Here is an 18,182-nt window from a genome sequence, read left to right on the forward strand (position 1 = left end):
AGAGAAAAGTGTAGACAGGGCTTTGCTGCCTGCCCCATGAAAAACCTGAAGGTAATGCTCCTGGTCATTTTGAGTCCCCCTACAATCCAAAACATGTTGTATTTCTCTCTGAAATACACTTTTCCTGGATGGTAAGCAGCCATTGGGTGTCCTTCCTCCACGCTGTACCTGATCTCTGCCATGTCCTGGTCTGCAGGCTCGTGCCGCGGAGCCCCGGTTTCCCCCCCGCGCTCAGCATGCCCTTTTCTGGTGCAACCGGACCCTCCGAGGAATCGCTCTGGAGCTCGAGGCCAGCCTGCAGGGTAAGGTAAGGTGAGCTCAGTCCCTTTCCAAATTCTAGCGGGTGGTCTTTGCAGCTGCACCGCAGTCTCCCTTAGGCTGTAAAACGCCTGCAGGGAGGATGTGGTTGGGCTCTGCAGGCAGAGGTGCTGCTGCACCGCTGGGACCTGGCGCTGCGAGAGGGGCTACGCTGTGGTGTGGGCAAAAAAGGGAAGGGGGTTTTGCCCCCTGCACAGTGCAGTCCCGCCAACAGGGACCCTGTGAGGTGTATTTTGCTGCGGGGGTCTCTCTCTGCAAAGGTCCTTCATCTGTGCAGGTCTCCTGTCCTGCCACCTCTGCCACCCACTTTCTGCCACGTTGGTCACAGAGGTCCATTAAAACAAGCTACGGAGCCAAGCTGGGATGTGCGTAGATGGGGTCATTTTCATCAGCCATTCTGCTTTTGTTACTAAAATAGATCTGCTTTGGCCTGGGGCCATCGTATTGTCCCAGGCATTGACTACTGCAAATGGACCACGGGGCAACATTTTCCATTAGCAAAGAGGAGAACACGCATGTCTGAGTGAGAAGACAGCTCTCTAAAGCAGGAGTGTTACAGAGGCAGACAAACCCACCTCTCTTCTCTCCCTTTGCTTTTGTAAGTGTTGCTAATCCTTGTTTTCTGTACCCAAAACCCTGGGAGAGACCGGCCAGAGCAACACCCTATACCTGCAACAAGATGGTGTGTTTTGGATAAGGGATGGAGGGTTTCTCAGAGGAGCTGCAGGTGACCCAGTAAAGGGCAGCCAGTGTAGAACTTGCCCAAAAACCTGCGAGAAGGCTTGTCCAAGGTCACTGGTGCTGTGGTGGGTAACAATTGTACCTGGTCTTGAGTGAGCATCATCTGAGGTCTCTGCTGTCACCATTTGCAGCTTCTGTGTGCTATGGTCAGCCTCTTACAAACACTGAGAAGTTTCTTTTGGGGGTGGAGGGTGGCTTTGGCTTTCCTTCAAGTAGCTTGGAGGCCACGAGCTGAAGGAAGGATGCCCTTGAGAAGGCACCCTGGAAGGGCTCTGCCTTTTCCCTGATTTCTGGCATCCCCTTGAGCATGACAGTTCTTGAGGAAGGGCTTCCCGTAGCCAACTTGAGGAAAATCAGGGCATGGCCTTGCTGAGGGCAATGAGTGTCCAGCCTGGGACCAAGTCCCCAAACTGTCATCCCACAAGTTCTCATAACCCCAATCTGCCCAGCAAGTGGGTTTTATTCTCTGGCTTTAATGAAGAGGCTTTTCTTCAGTAAGTGGTTATTAAAGCATTGTTTGGATGAACACGATGACCCCCTGAAGCTCCTGCTTCCCTCCAGGAGGGTCTCCAGCCTGATTTTTCTGCCTTCCCACACTTCTTCTCCAATGCCCCCTCCCTTCTCCTAAGCCTGTGTCCTGGCCCCTCTCCCTCATCCACAGGCAGGAGAGGAGCCTGGTACCCAGCTCAGTGCAAGCCAGCAGCTTATGCCTCAAATTGCAAAATTCCATTTTAAATGCTAAGCCTCCTTCAAGGCTGTGTCTTGGACCTCTCACCCCATGGGATTTCATCCTTTGAACTGAGAACGGATCCTGTGTGTGTAGTACCGTGACTATTTTGTAGAAAAACTACAGGTGCAGGGGACACCTGGAAGAGCACTATGTTTTTGGAGACCACTTGGCACTGGGAAACTGCTGCTGCTCCATCTCACATCCAGGCAATGCGACAAGCGGTCACTGCTGATACTGTGGACTGGAGATGCTGTGGGGCAAGTAGGGTGCTGGGGTGGGAAGTGTCCACGCTGGCAAGGCGAAAGCTGGCCACAGCGTGACATGGGGCTGCGGGGTGGTGGGGATGTGCCCGCCAGTGACAAACGATTTCCCAGTTTGACCCTTCTGCTTAATCTGAACTTGAAGGTGAATGAGTAAAGCTGGCGGCATCGATCCGGGATGCGGCTGACGAGCGCCATGCCCTGTGGAGAGCTCGGCCCACAGCACCGGCTCCCTTTCCCACTGTTTTTTTCCTGCCTCCCCTTCACGCCTTTCCAAAGCCATCAGTCAGCGTGGGGTTCAGCACGGCCCCCCACGCCGCCGACCTTGCTGGGGGCCAGGGAGATGCCATATAGGCACTTGCAGAGAGCTGTACCGCTGTCTGATGGGCTTCTCCCAGTCACAGCTGCCTCTCCACTGCTGGTAAGCCGGGCATCTGCCTGCTGTCAGCTCGGGGGTACAGGGAGGCACATGCTAAAGGCGTTGGCACCAATAAAACCCACGCTGTGTGCCAGGAGGCACGTTTCTCATAGGTAATGAAGTTGTCTGCCAAGCCACACACTGTCTTCCTGACGCAAGAACAAGCAGTGATGTGTTGATGATGTTTAATTCAGACTCAGACTGCAGAGCAAAATGTAACCTGGAAGCATCTCCATGCTGCTCTTAAGCCTTTAGATAAAATGCTGTATGAACTCGCCAATTTTATTTCTTTGACCAGTTGTGTAACAAAACCTGAATATAGGTTGGAAACCTAGGACTTGCCTTGGCTAATACGTAGAAAGCTCTTTTAAGGGGAAAAAAAGGTGATGTGCCTTCCCTCAACATCTTCTGTGCTTTAGCCACAGATTTTCTGCAGCTGAAAATAACAAACCATTTTAATCTAAGTATTGCTTGTTCTGATCTTTTAATCCAGCTTGCTTTCTATCGACAGAGCAGCCTAAAATTATTTCTCTGCCTGCCTCTCTATTATATAATTATTCAGAAGATTACTGGGGAGCCAGATGTAGCTGGGCATCTCTGGGGAAGGATAAGGGGGCTGTGAACAGGGAGCTGCAGGGCTGGAAGATGGGGGGTTTCTTCTCTCCCTTTGCACGTCGATCATCACAAAACATAGGAGGGGAGAGCAGTGAGCTGAGCACTTTTGACTGTGCCCGTAGTTTGCATTTCAGTGTGGCAAGCTTGTCCCTCAGCTTGTATTTGTTGGAATAAAATGCCCCATTGTCTCGCTGGTGGGTGGAGAAGTGTGACCCCCTGAGCCAAAGGATTTCAGGTGAAGCTCTGCACTTCTCTATGCTGTTTGGCATCTTTTATGGCTGTACTTTTGTATTTGGCCTTGGGAAGGACCTGGAAATAGAGACTGTACTCCTGATGCCTCCTGTCCCCCTGCAGAGCTGTGGGTGGGGGAACAGCCATGATGGAGAACCAGCAGCCAGGTTGGGATGTGGTGGTAATGCCCAGAAGGCATGGAGGTGGCCAGAGCTGTGCTTTCTCACCAGAGCCCAAGCTCAGCTGGTTCTGTGAGGAGCCTCAGGTGGTACCCTGAGATAAAAAGGGCTCAAGCCCTTGGATGATAGGGGACAGCTGCTCTGCAGAAGTAGCATCACTGAAATTCAAGGGTGGATGCTAGAGGTATGTTCATCTGGGGCTTTCCACTGGCAGGGGTGATGAACAGGCGTATCACTGGCACAACAAGATGGCACAGCTGAGGGATTTACTCGGGGGAGACTCAGGTTGCCAGAAAAATGCAGATTCTGAGTGCCATGACCTATGGGCTTGGCATTTGATGGGAAAAATGAGAGGATGTCTTGGGCTCCAAAATTTCCTTTTCCTTTCCCCAGACTTTGTGTCAAGCCCTGATGGGCTGGTACCTGTGGTTACCGAGGGAAGGACAGAAGCTGCTAGGCCTGTGGACCATGACTGGCTGGGATGTTGTGGTTCAGAGCCTCTGTCCCCTGAGAAAGACAGACCGGGGGCAAGGATGAACCTCAGCACCGAAGTCAGACACTGGGAGCTGTGGCTTGCCTTGCCTTGCTCCACTGGGTCTCCGGGGCAGAACATCCCCAGAATTGTGCTGTCTTTTAGGTGTAGTGAGTATCTGTGGGGGAACACTTTGAAATGCCCTTTGAGCCCAGCGTGGCCATGCAGTGGTGGGAGCAGGTGATGCACACCTGGGTGCCACACTCCCTCCACTGCGCTTGGTCTTTCTTGCAAGAAAGCTATTTCAGCAGACCCTCTGCCTCCAAAGCAGGAGACTTGTCCTCTCTCAGAGCAGCTGGTCGGTGCAACCACTGTGCATTTAGCTGGGAGGACAGTGAAGGATGGGATCAGGCTGGCAGGGGGGGCATCAGGAGCAATGCAGGGGGCATGAGATAATTTTTTCAGTGATGAAGCAGTTGTAACACATCCCTTTCCTCCGAGGCTCAGGGAGCCAGCTGAGCTCTGGGGTCTGCAGCCAGAGCTTCAGCCTGGTCTTTCCCTCTGCCACTGCCAGCTCTGGGATGGAGGGTTTAGCACAGCCAAATGTGCTGCTCTACATCCTCCTCTTCCTCCTGGAGGCTCCAGAGCAGGTGGGCACCACTCTGCTGATACCCTGATAAAGCATCTCCAAATTTCCCCGTGCAGGCAGGCAGGCAGCACCCCAGTGCTCGTCTCATACCCAAGCTCCTTTCTCCTTCATGTTGAATGCATTGGCTGGTTCGCCCTCATCGCCCCAAGGCAACCTGATTTGCTCAGTGGCCTTTAAACAAAAATTAGAGAAAAAAAAAAAAAAATCAAAGCCCAGTGAAATAACAAGAACATCAGTGGTGGGTGCGTCCCCCTTTCCAGCAAATGGAGGGATTTGGGAGAAAATGGGTCACGTGCCCTTCATCCCATCCCACGTGGTGGCTCTCCCAGGGCCAATGAGGTTCCGAGCCCTCTGTGCCGTACAGCACAAAAAAAAAATCACTGGGATTTTTTTTCCCCCCCCATAGCATTTTTCATCCTTTCCAAACGTGAAAAGACTGGCCATCTGTCCGGACCCCCCTCACACCAAATCGACACTAAAGCGGCTCTTTGGGGAAGGTAAGAAGATTTAAAAGGTTGTGTTGGTGGAAGACCACCTGCCGCGTGCAACTTTTCCTATGGATGGAAATCAGGGAAAAATCACGAAATGAGTTGGATCTGGGACTCCAGTATGTGTTAAAAGAGCGTTGAATGCTTAAGAGCTGTCTTAAGTGAGTCTGTTGTAGAGGAAATTTAAGTCCGTGTTGGAGGGAGATGGGATTATGGGAGAAATAGGTGCGTGAGGAAGGGGGTCAGCTTAAGTTAACGGCTGCTCCTCAAGCCTGTGCTATAAAATATTTGCAAAAATATTTTTGCAAAACTTTATTTTTTTTTTTTGCAAAATTGTTTAGCAAATTGGTTGTTCTGTGTTCTTGTGTGTGCTGTATTTTGCTAAAATTCAGTTTTACCTGTGTCTTGCGGCTAATGCTGAAGATTGTATCTCTGGGCAGGGAAGTGTCCATCTCTGCGTAAACCAGAATTTTCAGCCATTCCTAATTTGTGTGATTTACAGTGCAGGTTTTGGACAGTATTGTTTATGTATGTGTTTGGGGTGGAAATAATGCAAATCAAATTGCTTTAAAGAAATTGCTAGTAAAATAACGTAGATGTTAATCACGTAATAAAACCCCCAACCCTATTTGATTTGATTTTTACCTTTTGGTTCTATTTCCATTAATTTTTTATCTTGCGCTGGGGAAATTCGGAGAGGGGAATACCTTTTATTGTGAGGCTTGCTTTGTTTTCTTTTTGGTTTGCCTTCAGATACCCATTTTACCCAGGGTGGCTAAATTCTTTCTGATACCATCGCATTTCTGTTGCATTTTCTTTGGTTGCACCATTGCTGTATAACAGCGAAATTCAGTTGCAAAGGTTATGAAGGACTTAAATGCTGTTGAAATCAATGCCAAAATATCATATCCTTATTATAAAGGGAGAATGTTCTCACATGTGTTTTCCTGGTGATCTGGGTTTTCTGGGATAATATGATTTTAATGTGAGCCATATTAGAAAATCTTATTTTATTAGTCAGAAGTCACGTCCAGCTTAAAAATAAAACAGAAAGATTGGGTCAAGGGCATTGTGTTTAAGTATCCATAAAATGATTGACCTTTGTTTTGACAGATGTGAAGACAGATGCTAGCCTGCATTTTGATGCAGAAACCAAACCCTGAAAAAGGCAGATTTTCCTAATATCTGGGGTTTCCTTTTTAATATAGAATTCCAACATGATTCAGTAGTATTTCTGAAGCTCTTAATCTCAGACTATCTCCCTCTTTTATGGATTTATATAAACATTTTTAGTATTCTCCGATACAAGAGCAAATTTGAAATTCTTTCTTCCTGAGAAATAACTGTAAAAAAATATTCTTTTAATCTAGCTGAATTAAGATGACATTTCTTTCTGAAGGAAACTGATCATTTTGGGATGGGGGAAAAAAAAGGCTATGGGTGAAGACCAAGGGAAAAAAAAAAAACAACAAAAACCACCTCTTTAAGTGTTTTCAGCTTTATTTAATGCTCATATTGCAATAGGTGCGAATTCTGCCTTCAAAACGCCTTGGAGAAGCTGTGGGATTTTAGCGCAAAGCATCAGAAAATAGGAATACTGTCAAAATTGGTGGCATGGGTTGTGTGGAGCGGACAGAGCGAACTGCCTCTGCAGTGGCCAGCACTGATTTGAGGTGGAAGCAGATGGGTCCTGGGCACCTGTATGGGGAGATGCTCCCCACCTTGTGGGGTGTTCTTACCCTCTGTGGTTTGGTAATCCCAGGGCTGCTTTTCTCAGGCCATGATTATTGTTATTATTATTATTTTTCCTCCAAGTCATGCACCCACTTGGAAAACTGGCGCTTGCTCTGCGGTAAGGGGAGCGGGCACCTTGCTGGCAGCACGGTGCTGGCCGGCATGGCTCGCGGCGGCAGAGGGGCTCATGCACAGCACAGAGGGGTGAGCCCGATCCCACTGGCAGCAGAGCACTTCCAGCCCCAGCTCCGATCTGTAGCAAAGCGACGCATTTGCATTTGGTGAAGCAGAGGATGCTTTCCCGGCTCCAGGACATGCGGCGTGGGGTGGCACGTCTGGCACGGAGTCCCCATTCCTGCAGCGTGACTGTGGGTAGCAACCTTCATAGCTTGAGTTTTCCAGGCCTCTGCAGCTGCTTTTTGGCCAGCTGAAATGGAAAGTGAATTTAAATGCTTCCCCAGTGGGCAAGGGCTGTCCCCATCCCTGTAGTGAGCTTCTTCCAGCCTCTTGCTGGTCCTGGTGCTGTGGCTGCACACACAAGTGTGTGTGGTTTAGTTTCTTTGTTTTATTCAGGCTTTGCTAAATGAGCTGGCAGAAGGCAGTGGGTGTCAGCGCAGGGTGTCCTGGTGACACCAGACCTGCCAAACCCCACGGATGCACCATCCGCCAGAGCTGCCGCGGTACCACCCGCCAGCGGCAGAGGCAACTCAGGGTGCCGTATCCCACCCTGGATTTCAGCAGAGACCCACAGCCCCATGGGGATGGGACCTCTGCTATGGCCGTGCCCTCGCAGCCAGGGACAGGTTTGGGGACAGGGGTGCTCATGACCCTTTCCCCAGCAGCCGCGATTCCCAGCCAAGCAAAGTCACTGATTCCCATGCCGGTGCGTTTTGCTCAGTGTTTAGACCCGAGGTTACAGAGGACCTACCACGGGGAGGAGGAGAGAGAGGAGAAGGCAGCTCTCCTTGATTTTAATCGGGGTTGAGGTTTAGCTGAAGTGAAAACAGATCGGGAGTGACAGTTTTGGAGCCTGCTGTCAGGGTCTGAGCGTGGCGTGGCAGCGATCCACCCCCAGCCACCAAGGGCCTCCGTCCTCCTCCTCGCTGGCTGCAGCCGGGGAGAGTGAGCATGGGACGGGGACCGTGCAGCCCAGCTCCACCGCCAGCATGGCTGCTGGCTGGCTTTGTCGCACTGCGTCCTCCTTCCTCTTCCTCCAGGCAGGAGGACATGGCCTTGTGGTGGCCACTGAGCATGGACTCAGCCCCCGCCTTCTCCAGCTCTGTGCAAATGGATGCTTGAAAGGAGGAAGGATGGCATTAGCGCAGCATCCTGACCGAGCTGCTCGGTCCTGAGCAAGCAATGCTGGGTTGTGTCTCCAGGGCAGGGAAGAGGTACCAGGGGTCTCCCTCCCCATGTCTCCTGTCAGTCTCTCATTCCCAAAGAGCATCTATGGCCAGGGTGAAAGTCATGGGTTTAGGCTTGTGCAGAAACTGCATAGGCAGTGCTCTGGATACAGCCCTGAGCCTGGAGGAGCTGGGATTTATTGGGCTGGGCTGGTTGTGGCTTCTCCATTGGTCTCACACACATTTTGCATGGAGGGGACAAGCAGAGTGATGCTGTACCCAGTCTGTCCCTTATGTCCCCACCATGAGGGTGTGGAATGGGAAGACTTGGCTGTTCCCCCAGCCTTGGTTCAGGAGGGGCTAGGACCTTCCCCATCTTCTTTGGGTGGTTCGGTGTCATTCACAAGAGCAGCTCCAATGCCCCCCATCTTTCATTCTGCACAGCCTGGCATTGGGCTGTCATCTACTTAAAAAATAAAATAACCAGCTAAATCAGTTGGTTTTTGTAGAGACTGAGAATGGTCAAAATAATAGGCTCCTTGCCCATCTTGACCTGACACCTCTTGTTTGCTGCTGTGCGGTCCGGGTCAGTCTGTCTGTCCGTCCACCAGTGCCTGGAGAGACCCCTTCAGGGTAGCCTGTGTGCTGCAAGCCTTGTCCCTGTTTCCAGGGATTAGAGAGAGAAGCAGAGACGGGATGAGATGAGGCAGTAGATTGCTTTGCTCTCGGGATGAAGGGATTTGCGGACTGCCCCCAGATGAGTAGATTGAAAACGGAGGGAAATTATTGGGATGATGCTGCCTGCGGGATTAAAGCCAGAGCAGCCAGCAGGCTGTGGCGGGGGGGGGGGGGGGGGGGGGTCACGGGTGAGGGGGCTATGAGGTGCCTGCTGCTCCGAGCTGCAGTGAGGTGCTCCTGGGTACACCCTCATCTGTTTCGGAGGATGCACTGGAAGCAGATGCCTCCCAGCCCTGGCTCTCCAGGGTGCTTGAATGGGTGTGCAGCGTGATGGGCCAAGGTGGAGAGAGGGATTAGAGGACAGGAGGCCTCATCCCTGATGGCTACATCATGAAAAACCGTGGCAGTGGGGGGAGGTTGGTGCCTGCTCTTCAGGTGTTGCAGCCACACATGCATCAGTGCAGCAGTGGTGTAGAAAGAGCAGGGGCAAAAGTCTTGTGCCGGTTAAGTCCATTCAGCTCTTTTAGCTGGGGACTGAGTTACCCCTGGAGGTGATGGTTGAGGCTGTGCAGTGTCTGGCACGGCAGCGGGATAACCATGCCCGTTGCTTTTTGCTTTCTTGAGGCATTGGAGGTGCTCCCTCAGCTGCCCCTCAGGTTGAAAGGATGACAGGAGTGTGCCTGGAGCTCTTTGCAGAGCTGTGCCCTCTCATCTCCAGTCGCTTTTCCTCTGAGGTCCACTTATGGCCCTGAGCACCCTTTTTTGGGTGTCCTTTGGCCTTACTCAGAAAAATTGCACTTAAAAACAGGCACTGCTATCTGGTCGTCTCACCCCTTGATCTCTGGAGGGGTGTGCTTCTGATGCTGGCTGCACTGGCATCTCTTGGGCAAGACACACCTCCTTCAGAGCTGATGCACAGCGCTGGCAGAGCATCCTGGGGGCATCTGTGGAGGTATCTCCCAGAGCAAGTGGTGTCTCCTGGCTCTTGTTCCTTAGCCTCCGGCTGGGGGAAAAAAAATAGACTAAATTTGGTGCATCCCTGAAGCATGACTGACCTTGCGCATAGCTCAGTGTCAAGGTTATAAGTGCAGTTGTCCAACAGAGATGAGCTTTGTTTGCAAATATGCAAATGTTTTCAAGATTTAAACAACACTGACTGGCAGAATGACATTGTCACCAGTGGTACATGGCTGCAGGGAAGCTCTTTTCCATTGCCTGACCTGGATCTTCTTCAATGCATTTTAAGCCCCTCACTTAAGCCCATTGCCCTGTCTGCCTCCACCCCCTCTCCTGCAGAGACTTGGTTCCTCCAGCCCTTCCTCATGGGCCATGTTTGTGGCCCCAGGGATCTAGGTTGCTCTCTGCTGGCTGGTTGTCCTATGAAGATGCACCTTGTAATTCCTTATTTACTTCTGCAGATCTTGAACTTGCAGGTTAAGTTGTCACTCCCAGCCCTTTTTGGAGAGCTCTTCCTCTGTTTCTGTGCACTTAATTGTACCCAGCCAAGCTCATCACTGTGCCTCGCTGAACTGTGCCTTATTTTCTCTTCTTTGCCAAGCTCACTTTGGTTTCTTGCTCTGCTCTCCAGTATGTTGGCCTCCCCAACTTGGGTACTCACCTGGCAGTTTAACAGGGGTGCAACTGATAAACGTTTTGAGGGGACTTAGGGCATTTCCCAGCCATCTTCAAATGGTTTCATCTGCCTCAGGCTTCCCTGTCTCTTTCAGGATGATGCCACATAGGACAATATGAACAGCCACCCCTCTGCTGCCATTTAGGGCATCTCCCCACTCTGTGAAGACGCATCCCAGGGATGTTAATTGCTGGTGCTTGAAGAAATGCTGGATAAGCTGCCCTAGCTCCCTTCACATCACAGGAGTTTCTCCGTTCTCCTATAGCTTGGTTCAGCTGCCCTCTGTGGCACTGCTAGCGGTGTCTCCCTTGTCCCACTGCACGTTCAAGGAGCAGACGTGGAGCATGGCACTGAAGCAGTCATCTTCCCGGCCTCCGCAGTGCAAGGCGATGCCGTTTCAGCTAATTCGGGAAAGCTCTGGGATTTTTTTTCTGTCTCTCAGTTGCTGCTGCAGAATCCAGCCTGTTCCGCAGTGCTGAGCCCCGCGGCAGGGTCCAGGCTGGGGCTGCAATGCGGAGACTGAGCCAACGCTTGGTCCTTGCTGGTCCATCAGCAGCTCCTCTGGGGCCCTCGCTCCCGGCCTCTCCAAAAAGTTGGAATTAAGAATGTGTCACTTCTACCTGCCCTCTCACCCCAGACATCCAAAAGCAGCTTTAATTCATGACAAAATTAAACAAATTAAGTGAAGACCTATTCTTATTCCAAGCAGCATTATCTCAATTTGTCGAGACAGTGGTTTAGCAGGTTCAGCTTGCTGATTTTGCTCAGGGTCCCACAATCATCGAGCCCTGAAACCAGCCCAGAGAGGGTTTTCTGGGTTGCACAGGGGTATCTAATAGCCTGCTCGCACTAGATTGCGTTTCCCTCCAACCTCCGCTTGCAACACAGCAGCGGCTCGCGTGAGTGAATGGAAATTCTGCATCCTATAGATCTCTACAGATACATATCTTAGGTGCAGCTTCCTAAATTTCCCCTGCACACGGTAATTAACATAAGCCTCCAAGTTTTATGTCTTTTGCAGATTTATCAGGGCAAGAGGCAGGTGCTATCATCCTGCTGGCCTGTCACATGGGATGGAGTTATTGCATGCAAGACCTTCATCCTAGGGTGGTCAGTAGGGAAAAGCTGTGGTTTCGTTTGCTAGCCTGCACACAAAAGATTGCAATAACAGCACCGCCATTGTGATAAAACCAGTTGTTCTCCTTGGACTGGGCTTGCTGTAGAGGTGGTGGAGACTAACACCATCTGACATGCAGGGCCTGATTCTGATTTCATGCGTGGTTGCACATCCATGCACCAGCCATGCCGGGGCTGCACTTCTGTGGGCGGCTGCTGTGGGTCTTTGGTTAACTGTTGAGGTGCAGGCGGCTGTGGTGAACCACACAATGCTCAGAGGATGAGCAGGGTCTCCATGGGCTGGAGCCAGGGATTTGTGCTAGTTTTCGTTGTAGAGACTTACCACCTTTCCTGGACTGTGCTGGAGGTGTGTGATGTTGTGTTTCTATTCCTCTTGGTTTATCCATCAGGACAGAAATCACTCTGAAATGTGTGAAACCCCACTCAAAACCTACAAAGGTAAGGTGGGTTCAGCAGAGGCAAAGCAGGCTGGTATGGATGGCACCAAAAGCAGGATGCATGGCCTGATACCAGCTTGTGGGTGCATTATATGAAAGAGAAACTCAGGAAAGCAGATGGGAAATTCCTGGAGGGGAGAGCAGGCTTAGCAGAGCTTTGGGCACATCTGAGAGCAGAGGTGTGCATTTGGTTGTGGCTGAGCCCACAAAGGTGTGACATAGCTGGAGCTGTGGGTCATCCTACCAGTTGCTCCTGAACTCTAGCTAATACTAATATCTAGAGCCAACATCTATCCCTGGAGAGCCACCCAGTGTAAAAAAAACAATGCTGTTCTCCATAGGGCAAAGGCTCTGGGGAGAAAGCCATGCTGACATGAAGGTGTGGTAGGAAATTATTGCTTAGAAAACACAGAACTCCCAAGAGTTGCAGCCAGCAAAGAGGTGGGAGAGGCAGAATTTAGAAGACCACCCAAGGCATGGAGGCAGCAAACTAGGCAGCAGGAGAGGTTCTTCTGGTGGCCCTGGCACCGAATTTGTGGGCAGAGGAGCCAGCAGAGCAGACAGGGGAAGGGAGGCACATTTGCATCCCCTCAATAGAAACTGGGGTAATTGGCATAGAGGTGAGCAAGACTGGAAGAGCCCTCTGGTGCACACAGGCAAGGAAGGGAAGGCAGGTTGTAATTGCTCATCAGCAGCCAGAGTGACATGCTGAGCCATGAGTGGAGATATCCAGAGGAGAGCAGGGAGGTGGGAGAAGGTGACTGAGATGAAGCCTCCAGAGATGCCTGCTCTGAGGGCAAGAGCAGGGATGTTTTTATCCTGTGATGCCTGGAAAGATCAAGGGCAGGTGAGAAGCAGGGAATATTCCATTGGAGCTGAAGAGTTTGCAGAGGAAAGGTCAACCAAAGTGACTGCAGTGTGTGGAAAATGGCAGCAGCTGGAAACGCAGCTTTATCGCAAAACAGCATTTGGTGTCATGTAGACTGTGCTGCTGTCCTCTCACAGCTTCATTTCTGACAGACGAAGCCTGCGGTGGCTGATGCATCCATTTGGAGCCTGGGTTTAAGGGAATGCTTGACTTTGGTTTTCTGCCATAGTGTTGTTTTTTCTCCTTCCTCCCCTGTCCTGACCTGGCCAGACCATGTTGTCATCATAATCCTCAGCTGGCTGCATTGCGATGCTTCCCAGCCACTAAATGCAATGCTGAAAATCACCGGATTAGGTCTTAATGGCAGGATCAAGCCGCCGGGAGATGAGTGGGGAGAAAGCTCCTGCTTACGCAGGTGGACAGGCAGTGCTCCTCGGGAAAACAAGCTAGGAAACTTAAAATGTCGGAAAAGCAGCTTCTTCAGTGGCCTCCCCTACTTTTCACTACATTTAGAATGTCCTTCAGTTTCCAAGGGCCAGAAAATGCTAGTTTGAGTTTTGTGGAGGGGGTGTTGAGAGGTCAAAGGTGTTTAAACGTTTCTTCCCTCCCAGTGGAAAATGTTGTCTTGAGTGATGGACTTTCTGGCCAAGATGTTAATCCCCAACATGAAAATCGGCCAACCACATTGGAAATCTGGGCCGTGCTGTTGCATATTGTGGTGTGCTGAAGGACACGGGAGCTTTGTGGTTGTCTTTAATACCTGGCTTTCTCCTAGAGCACCAAAGAGCCTTAGGAGCACATTGGATGTTTTTCAGGGTGGCACTGCCATTGAGCAGCCACCATGATGGTCCAGGGTAAGGTCTCAAGGGTGTTTCTCTGGGCACGTGGCACAGCATCCTTGTGCAGACTGATACCCTGACCGCCCTGTACTTTACCTGCATGTGTCAGCAAGGGCTCTTGGTCAACAGAGCTCCAAGGTGTTGGAGTTTATCAACCTGCATTGGCCAAACCTGTCAAGAACGTGTGATTTTTCTGAGGCCATGTGGTGGGTGAGGTGGGTGACAGAGACTTTCTTCTTTGAGTTTTGCTTGGCAGCGCCTATGAACTTTCCACCCAAACCTTTTGGGGAGGAGGTGGGTTGTGGGACATTTTTGCACTAAGTTGTGCTCTCAGTTTGGTTTTGAACAGCTTGAACAAAACATTGCGGTCCCCCAAAACAAATAGCTAGATAAAGCCGTGAAATTTGATGTCCACAATGCTGATGAGGTATTCCATGACGAGATCTTCCAAAGAAGAAGCCAATCTTCTGGCAGGACCATCCATCCCAGAGGCACCAGGATGACTTCAGCACAGAGAAGAGAGACCCTCCCTCTGGAGCTGGGCTCTGCAGGGACCAGCAACGCTGGTGCCAAAGCGAAAGGAACAATTTTGTGACGGAGCTCGTTTCTGAGAGCCTCAGTCCCCTCCTCCAGAATGCAGGCGGCTGCTGCCACATCCCTGGATGGTAGGGGCCGTCTTGGGGGAGCTGCCCCCCAGTACCAGCAGCAGATGCCTTGGTCTCCGCTGGGCATTTGCAGGGGAGATGTAGGCAATGTTTGCTGGAGCTGCGCTGCAGGACCCGCTCGCGCATGGATAACGTGCCCGGGGAGCCCAAGTGGATGTGTGGGAAGAGGAGGAGGAGGAGGAGGAGGGCTGGCTTCAGCGATGTCTCCCGGCCCCTGCAGGGACACCGACTGTGCCCCTGCTACCGCCTGTCTGGAGATGGCTACAGGGGTCCCAACATCCCATTTGGAAACCAAACTGGAGAACAAAGTCCAGCCCAGAGCTCAGTTTCCCTCCCCCTATTCTGCTTCATGTGCAATCTCCTGTCTGGGAGATGATCATGGTATTAAGTTAATTTAATACGTGGTATTCAGAATTCCCCTAATTTGAAGGTTTTGCTTGAATTTCAGTATTTGTCAGGCATCAGCCAGCATAAACGCAAGAGTGCCAGCTTAGGCAATTGCTCCAAGCTCTAAAAAACGGGACAGGAGGAAAATTGGAGTGTGTATGTTTGCACGTGTAGAAGAGAAGTCTTTCTGCTGTTCTGGGTTTCCATTTTCCTCCTTCTTCTCCTTATTGTCCTTGGTCACTGGCACCTGAGCTGCTTTCGCAGACATAGGGAGTTACGGATAGATTAAGGAAATTTCTCAGAATTGAGTATATTTAATCTCAAAACTAAGGAACAAGGGAGAACCAGATTGCTCTGAATACTGATGATGCCACTTCTGAGCACTTTTCCAAAAGACAGCTGCATGTAAAAGGCCTATTTATTCTGCAATGGGATCATCCTTTAGAAAGATGTTATTTGGCTGGTTTGGGGCAGATCAGTGCTGAGCACTGTGCTCCCCACCCTGCAAGGCTCCCCTTGCTGCCATACAAAGATATTGGGCTGCTCCCTGCCATGGCTGCGCTTGGGAGGATGCTGCTCTGGTCCTTCTCCCATGGTTGCCCAGGCACGATGCTCGGCAGAGCTGTGCAATGTCTATTTCAGGGCTAAACTCGACACTTCTGTCTCCAAATACTGCTTCTTTTGACTTCTGCAGGGCTGCAGCTGCTTTGCACTGGGTTGGAGTTGTGCTCTGGACATACTCTATCCATTGGACTGGACATAATGATGTCCTCAGGGCTTTCAAGTAGATGGACGAAGAAGCCATTTCAAAGCTGTTGTGAAGTAGGCAGAATACAGCGATGAAGAGGAAGGGTCTGAGATGGGTCTCTCTCCAGGCAGGGGATGCTCTGAAGTGCTCAAAATGGCGTTTGGGGGATAATTTTTCCCAGCCCTTTGTCCGTGAAGAATGAAGGCTGTTGGGGGAGGCACGCGCCCAGGGTAAATGCCTCGGCTCTATTGTTCCCATCACTTCCATTGAGCTCATGAACCCCCATATAAAAGACTTACCTTTCACTAGTATGATTAAGAAAAGGCCAATGTAGCTTTCCTGCTTGCTGGAGCATGAAGCGTGTTTAATTTAATAATGCTGATAAATCTTAAAGCCAGGAGCATTTGGCTAACACATGACCCACTTTTTCAATCAATTGGAAACATTTACATAACGGCCTGATGCAGGATTCTTCCTGCGAGGGATGTGGAGCAGGGGATGGCAGACACCCTTGCGATGAGCCCTGCCGCTCTAGGACATTTGATGAAAGCAAAACGGTGAATTTGGCCGGTCCTTAGCGGGCAAGTCGTGAGCCGCCTCATTGAGACGTGCAAGCCATGGGAGCCACTGCATGTGGAGATGCCGTGGCCATCAATTGTGAGCAGCCTCTGCCTTCCTCTGGCTCTGCTGTTAGAGGATGCTCATCAGGCGGGAAGGGAGCTGAACCCCTCCATTGGCGTGTACCTCCTGGGTGGTTGCAGTGGTGTCACACCTTTGTTTCTTTCCCTAGCTAGGTGGCTCCTGGGTCAGGACACCCCCGGGATGGCTGTCCCCCTATGTGGCAGAGGCACCTCTTTGGTACTTTTTGGGGCATTTTGTCTCCTGGTACATCAGGAGCACCAGCAGTGCTGACCTCCACAAATCAGCCCATTCATGCTTTTCAGCACTGCTTGCCCTGCAAAGAAACTAAGATGGGGTTAACCAACTCAACCAGTTATTTTATTTTCCTTCATTGTTTCCTTGCAGTGGGCTTGGTCTTGAAAGTTCCTGATCTCTCATGTTATGCTATTGTGTGTCAGCCCTTCTTGTGTCACCTTCTTCCTCTGAAATATTCTCTTCCCCCCGACCCTTAACAGTGCCTTTTGGCTTGACATCTTCAACACATTTAATTTCTTAACCTTCTTGTGGGGATTTTTCTGTATTTTTTTTTTCTTTTCATGTTAACACCCAGCTGCCTCAAGATCAGCATTTGCAAGTAGGTTATAAGCAACCTCATTCCCATTGAGTGGTCTCCTGTAATCTTGCTGGGAACGTCATCTCCCTGTTGACCACGGGGGTTTTATCCATTCTGGGTTTCATAATAACCTCTTGGAAGAGGTTTTGCATCAAACGCATCTCCCAGCCATAATTTGTGCATTGCTGCATGTTTATTCATCCCCACTGCCTCTTTCCATTAATGTAATACTTAGAACTGTTCTACCACCCATTTTTTGGTCAAAGTCCCTGTCCGACCAAAGGAAAATTCCAGATGCTCATGACCAGGATGAAGAATCTCCCATCTGATAAATACTGAGGGATTCAGTAACATGAGAGAGAATGGCTGCAAATCTCATGCCACTGCACGTAGAAGGATGCTGGCACCTCCCTCTGAGACAGGACCACTCTCCCCATGCAGTTGAGACATAGGCTGCAAAGACATTTCATATTTTGGGTCCTAATGCAGAGATGCCATTCAGGAGGTGTCAGGGAAGAAAAGGAAGGATTTGTTGCAGTACTGTGTGATTTGGGTTTTTTTTTTTTCCTGTGCCTTCAAAACATCAGCGGTGTTTTCCCCTCTAGAGGGCAGGGGAGGAAAGAGAGAGAATGGGAAGGGAAAGGAACGTGACAGCACTGGGAAAACTCGCAGAGATTTGGTTACATGCAGAACCCAAATGGCTAGAAATGGTGTGGTCCTGAGATGGAGTGCCCAGCTAGGGTGCTCACAGATCAGGTTGGAAAGATCTGTAGCAATGAGGACACCAGCTCCATCCTTCCTTATATTTTCCAGTTACTGAAAAACTGGCTTTTGTTTTTTCTGAGTGCTCTTTCACACTTAAAATGGTGAATTTTGGTTTGCTGGGTAGATGCCCTGGGTCTTTTAAAGTACCAGTTCAGCCATCGCTCTTTGGCTGGGCTGCTCCACTGACTCCCTGCCCCTGTGTCCAGCTGGGCACAGCTATTTTTTGGCTAGCGCAGGTGTGGGCAAGCCCTTCGGCTGTGCCACTTCCGACACTCGAGTCTGTGCTCCCACAATGGCTTCTGCAGCGAGTGGCCAGCCTGATGCGCACCCACAAAGGTGCTCAGCGCACGACATCTCCCTGCAGCAGCTCCAGCTGTGGCTTTCCCGTGCTCTGCAGGATCCCACATCAAGAAACGGGCCTGTTTTGAGAGAAAACCTTTCCCCTCTCTGTCCCCAGGTGATACGGCCGTGGTGCTGTCTCCTTCTGCGCCGGGGCTGCTCTCCCAGCTAACGCACGTCTCCCATCCCCTGGTAGGAAATGGAGTCGAAAGTCTCCGAAGGCGGCCTGAACGTCACCCTCACCATCCGGCTGCTGATGCACGGCAAGGTAAGG

The 18,182-nt window shown here is 50.7% G+C and overlaps 1 protein-coding gene across 8 annotated transcripts in view; it reads left to right on the forward strand.

Annotated features, from left to right (window-relative positions):
- Positions 1-236: 236 nt before the first annotated feature.
- PCBP3 (poly(rC) binding protein 3) overlaps positions 237-18,182 on the forward strand; it is a gene marked incomplete at both ends in the record, with an annotated part of 39,650 nt that continues 21,704 nt past the window's right edge. For 7 of the 8 annotated variants that reach the window (XM_080347043.1, XM_080347044.1, XM_080347045.1 and 4 more), the window contains one exon: positions 18,108-18,176. In XM_080347043.1, the coding sequence (XP_080203169.1) occupies positions 18,108-18,176 (69 nt within the window). Of the gene's footprint in view, positions 303-18,104; positions 18,177-18,182 lie in introns of those variants that run through there. The other variant, XM_080347042.1, reaches the window with a different exon arrangement.

The sequence above is a fragment of the Nesoenas mayeri genome (assembly GCF_963082525.1).
Source record: "Nesoenas mayeri genome assembly, chromosome: 6".
Taxonomy (NCBI): Eukaryota; Metazoa; Chordata; class Aves; order Columbiformes; family Columbidae; genus Nesoenas; species Nesoenas mayeri.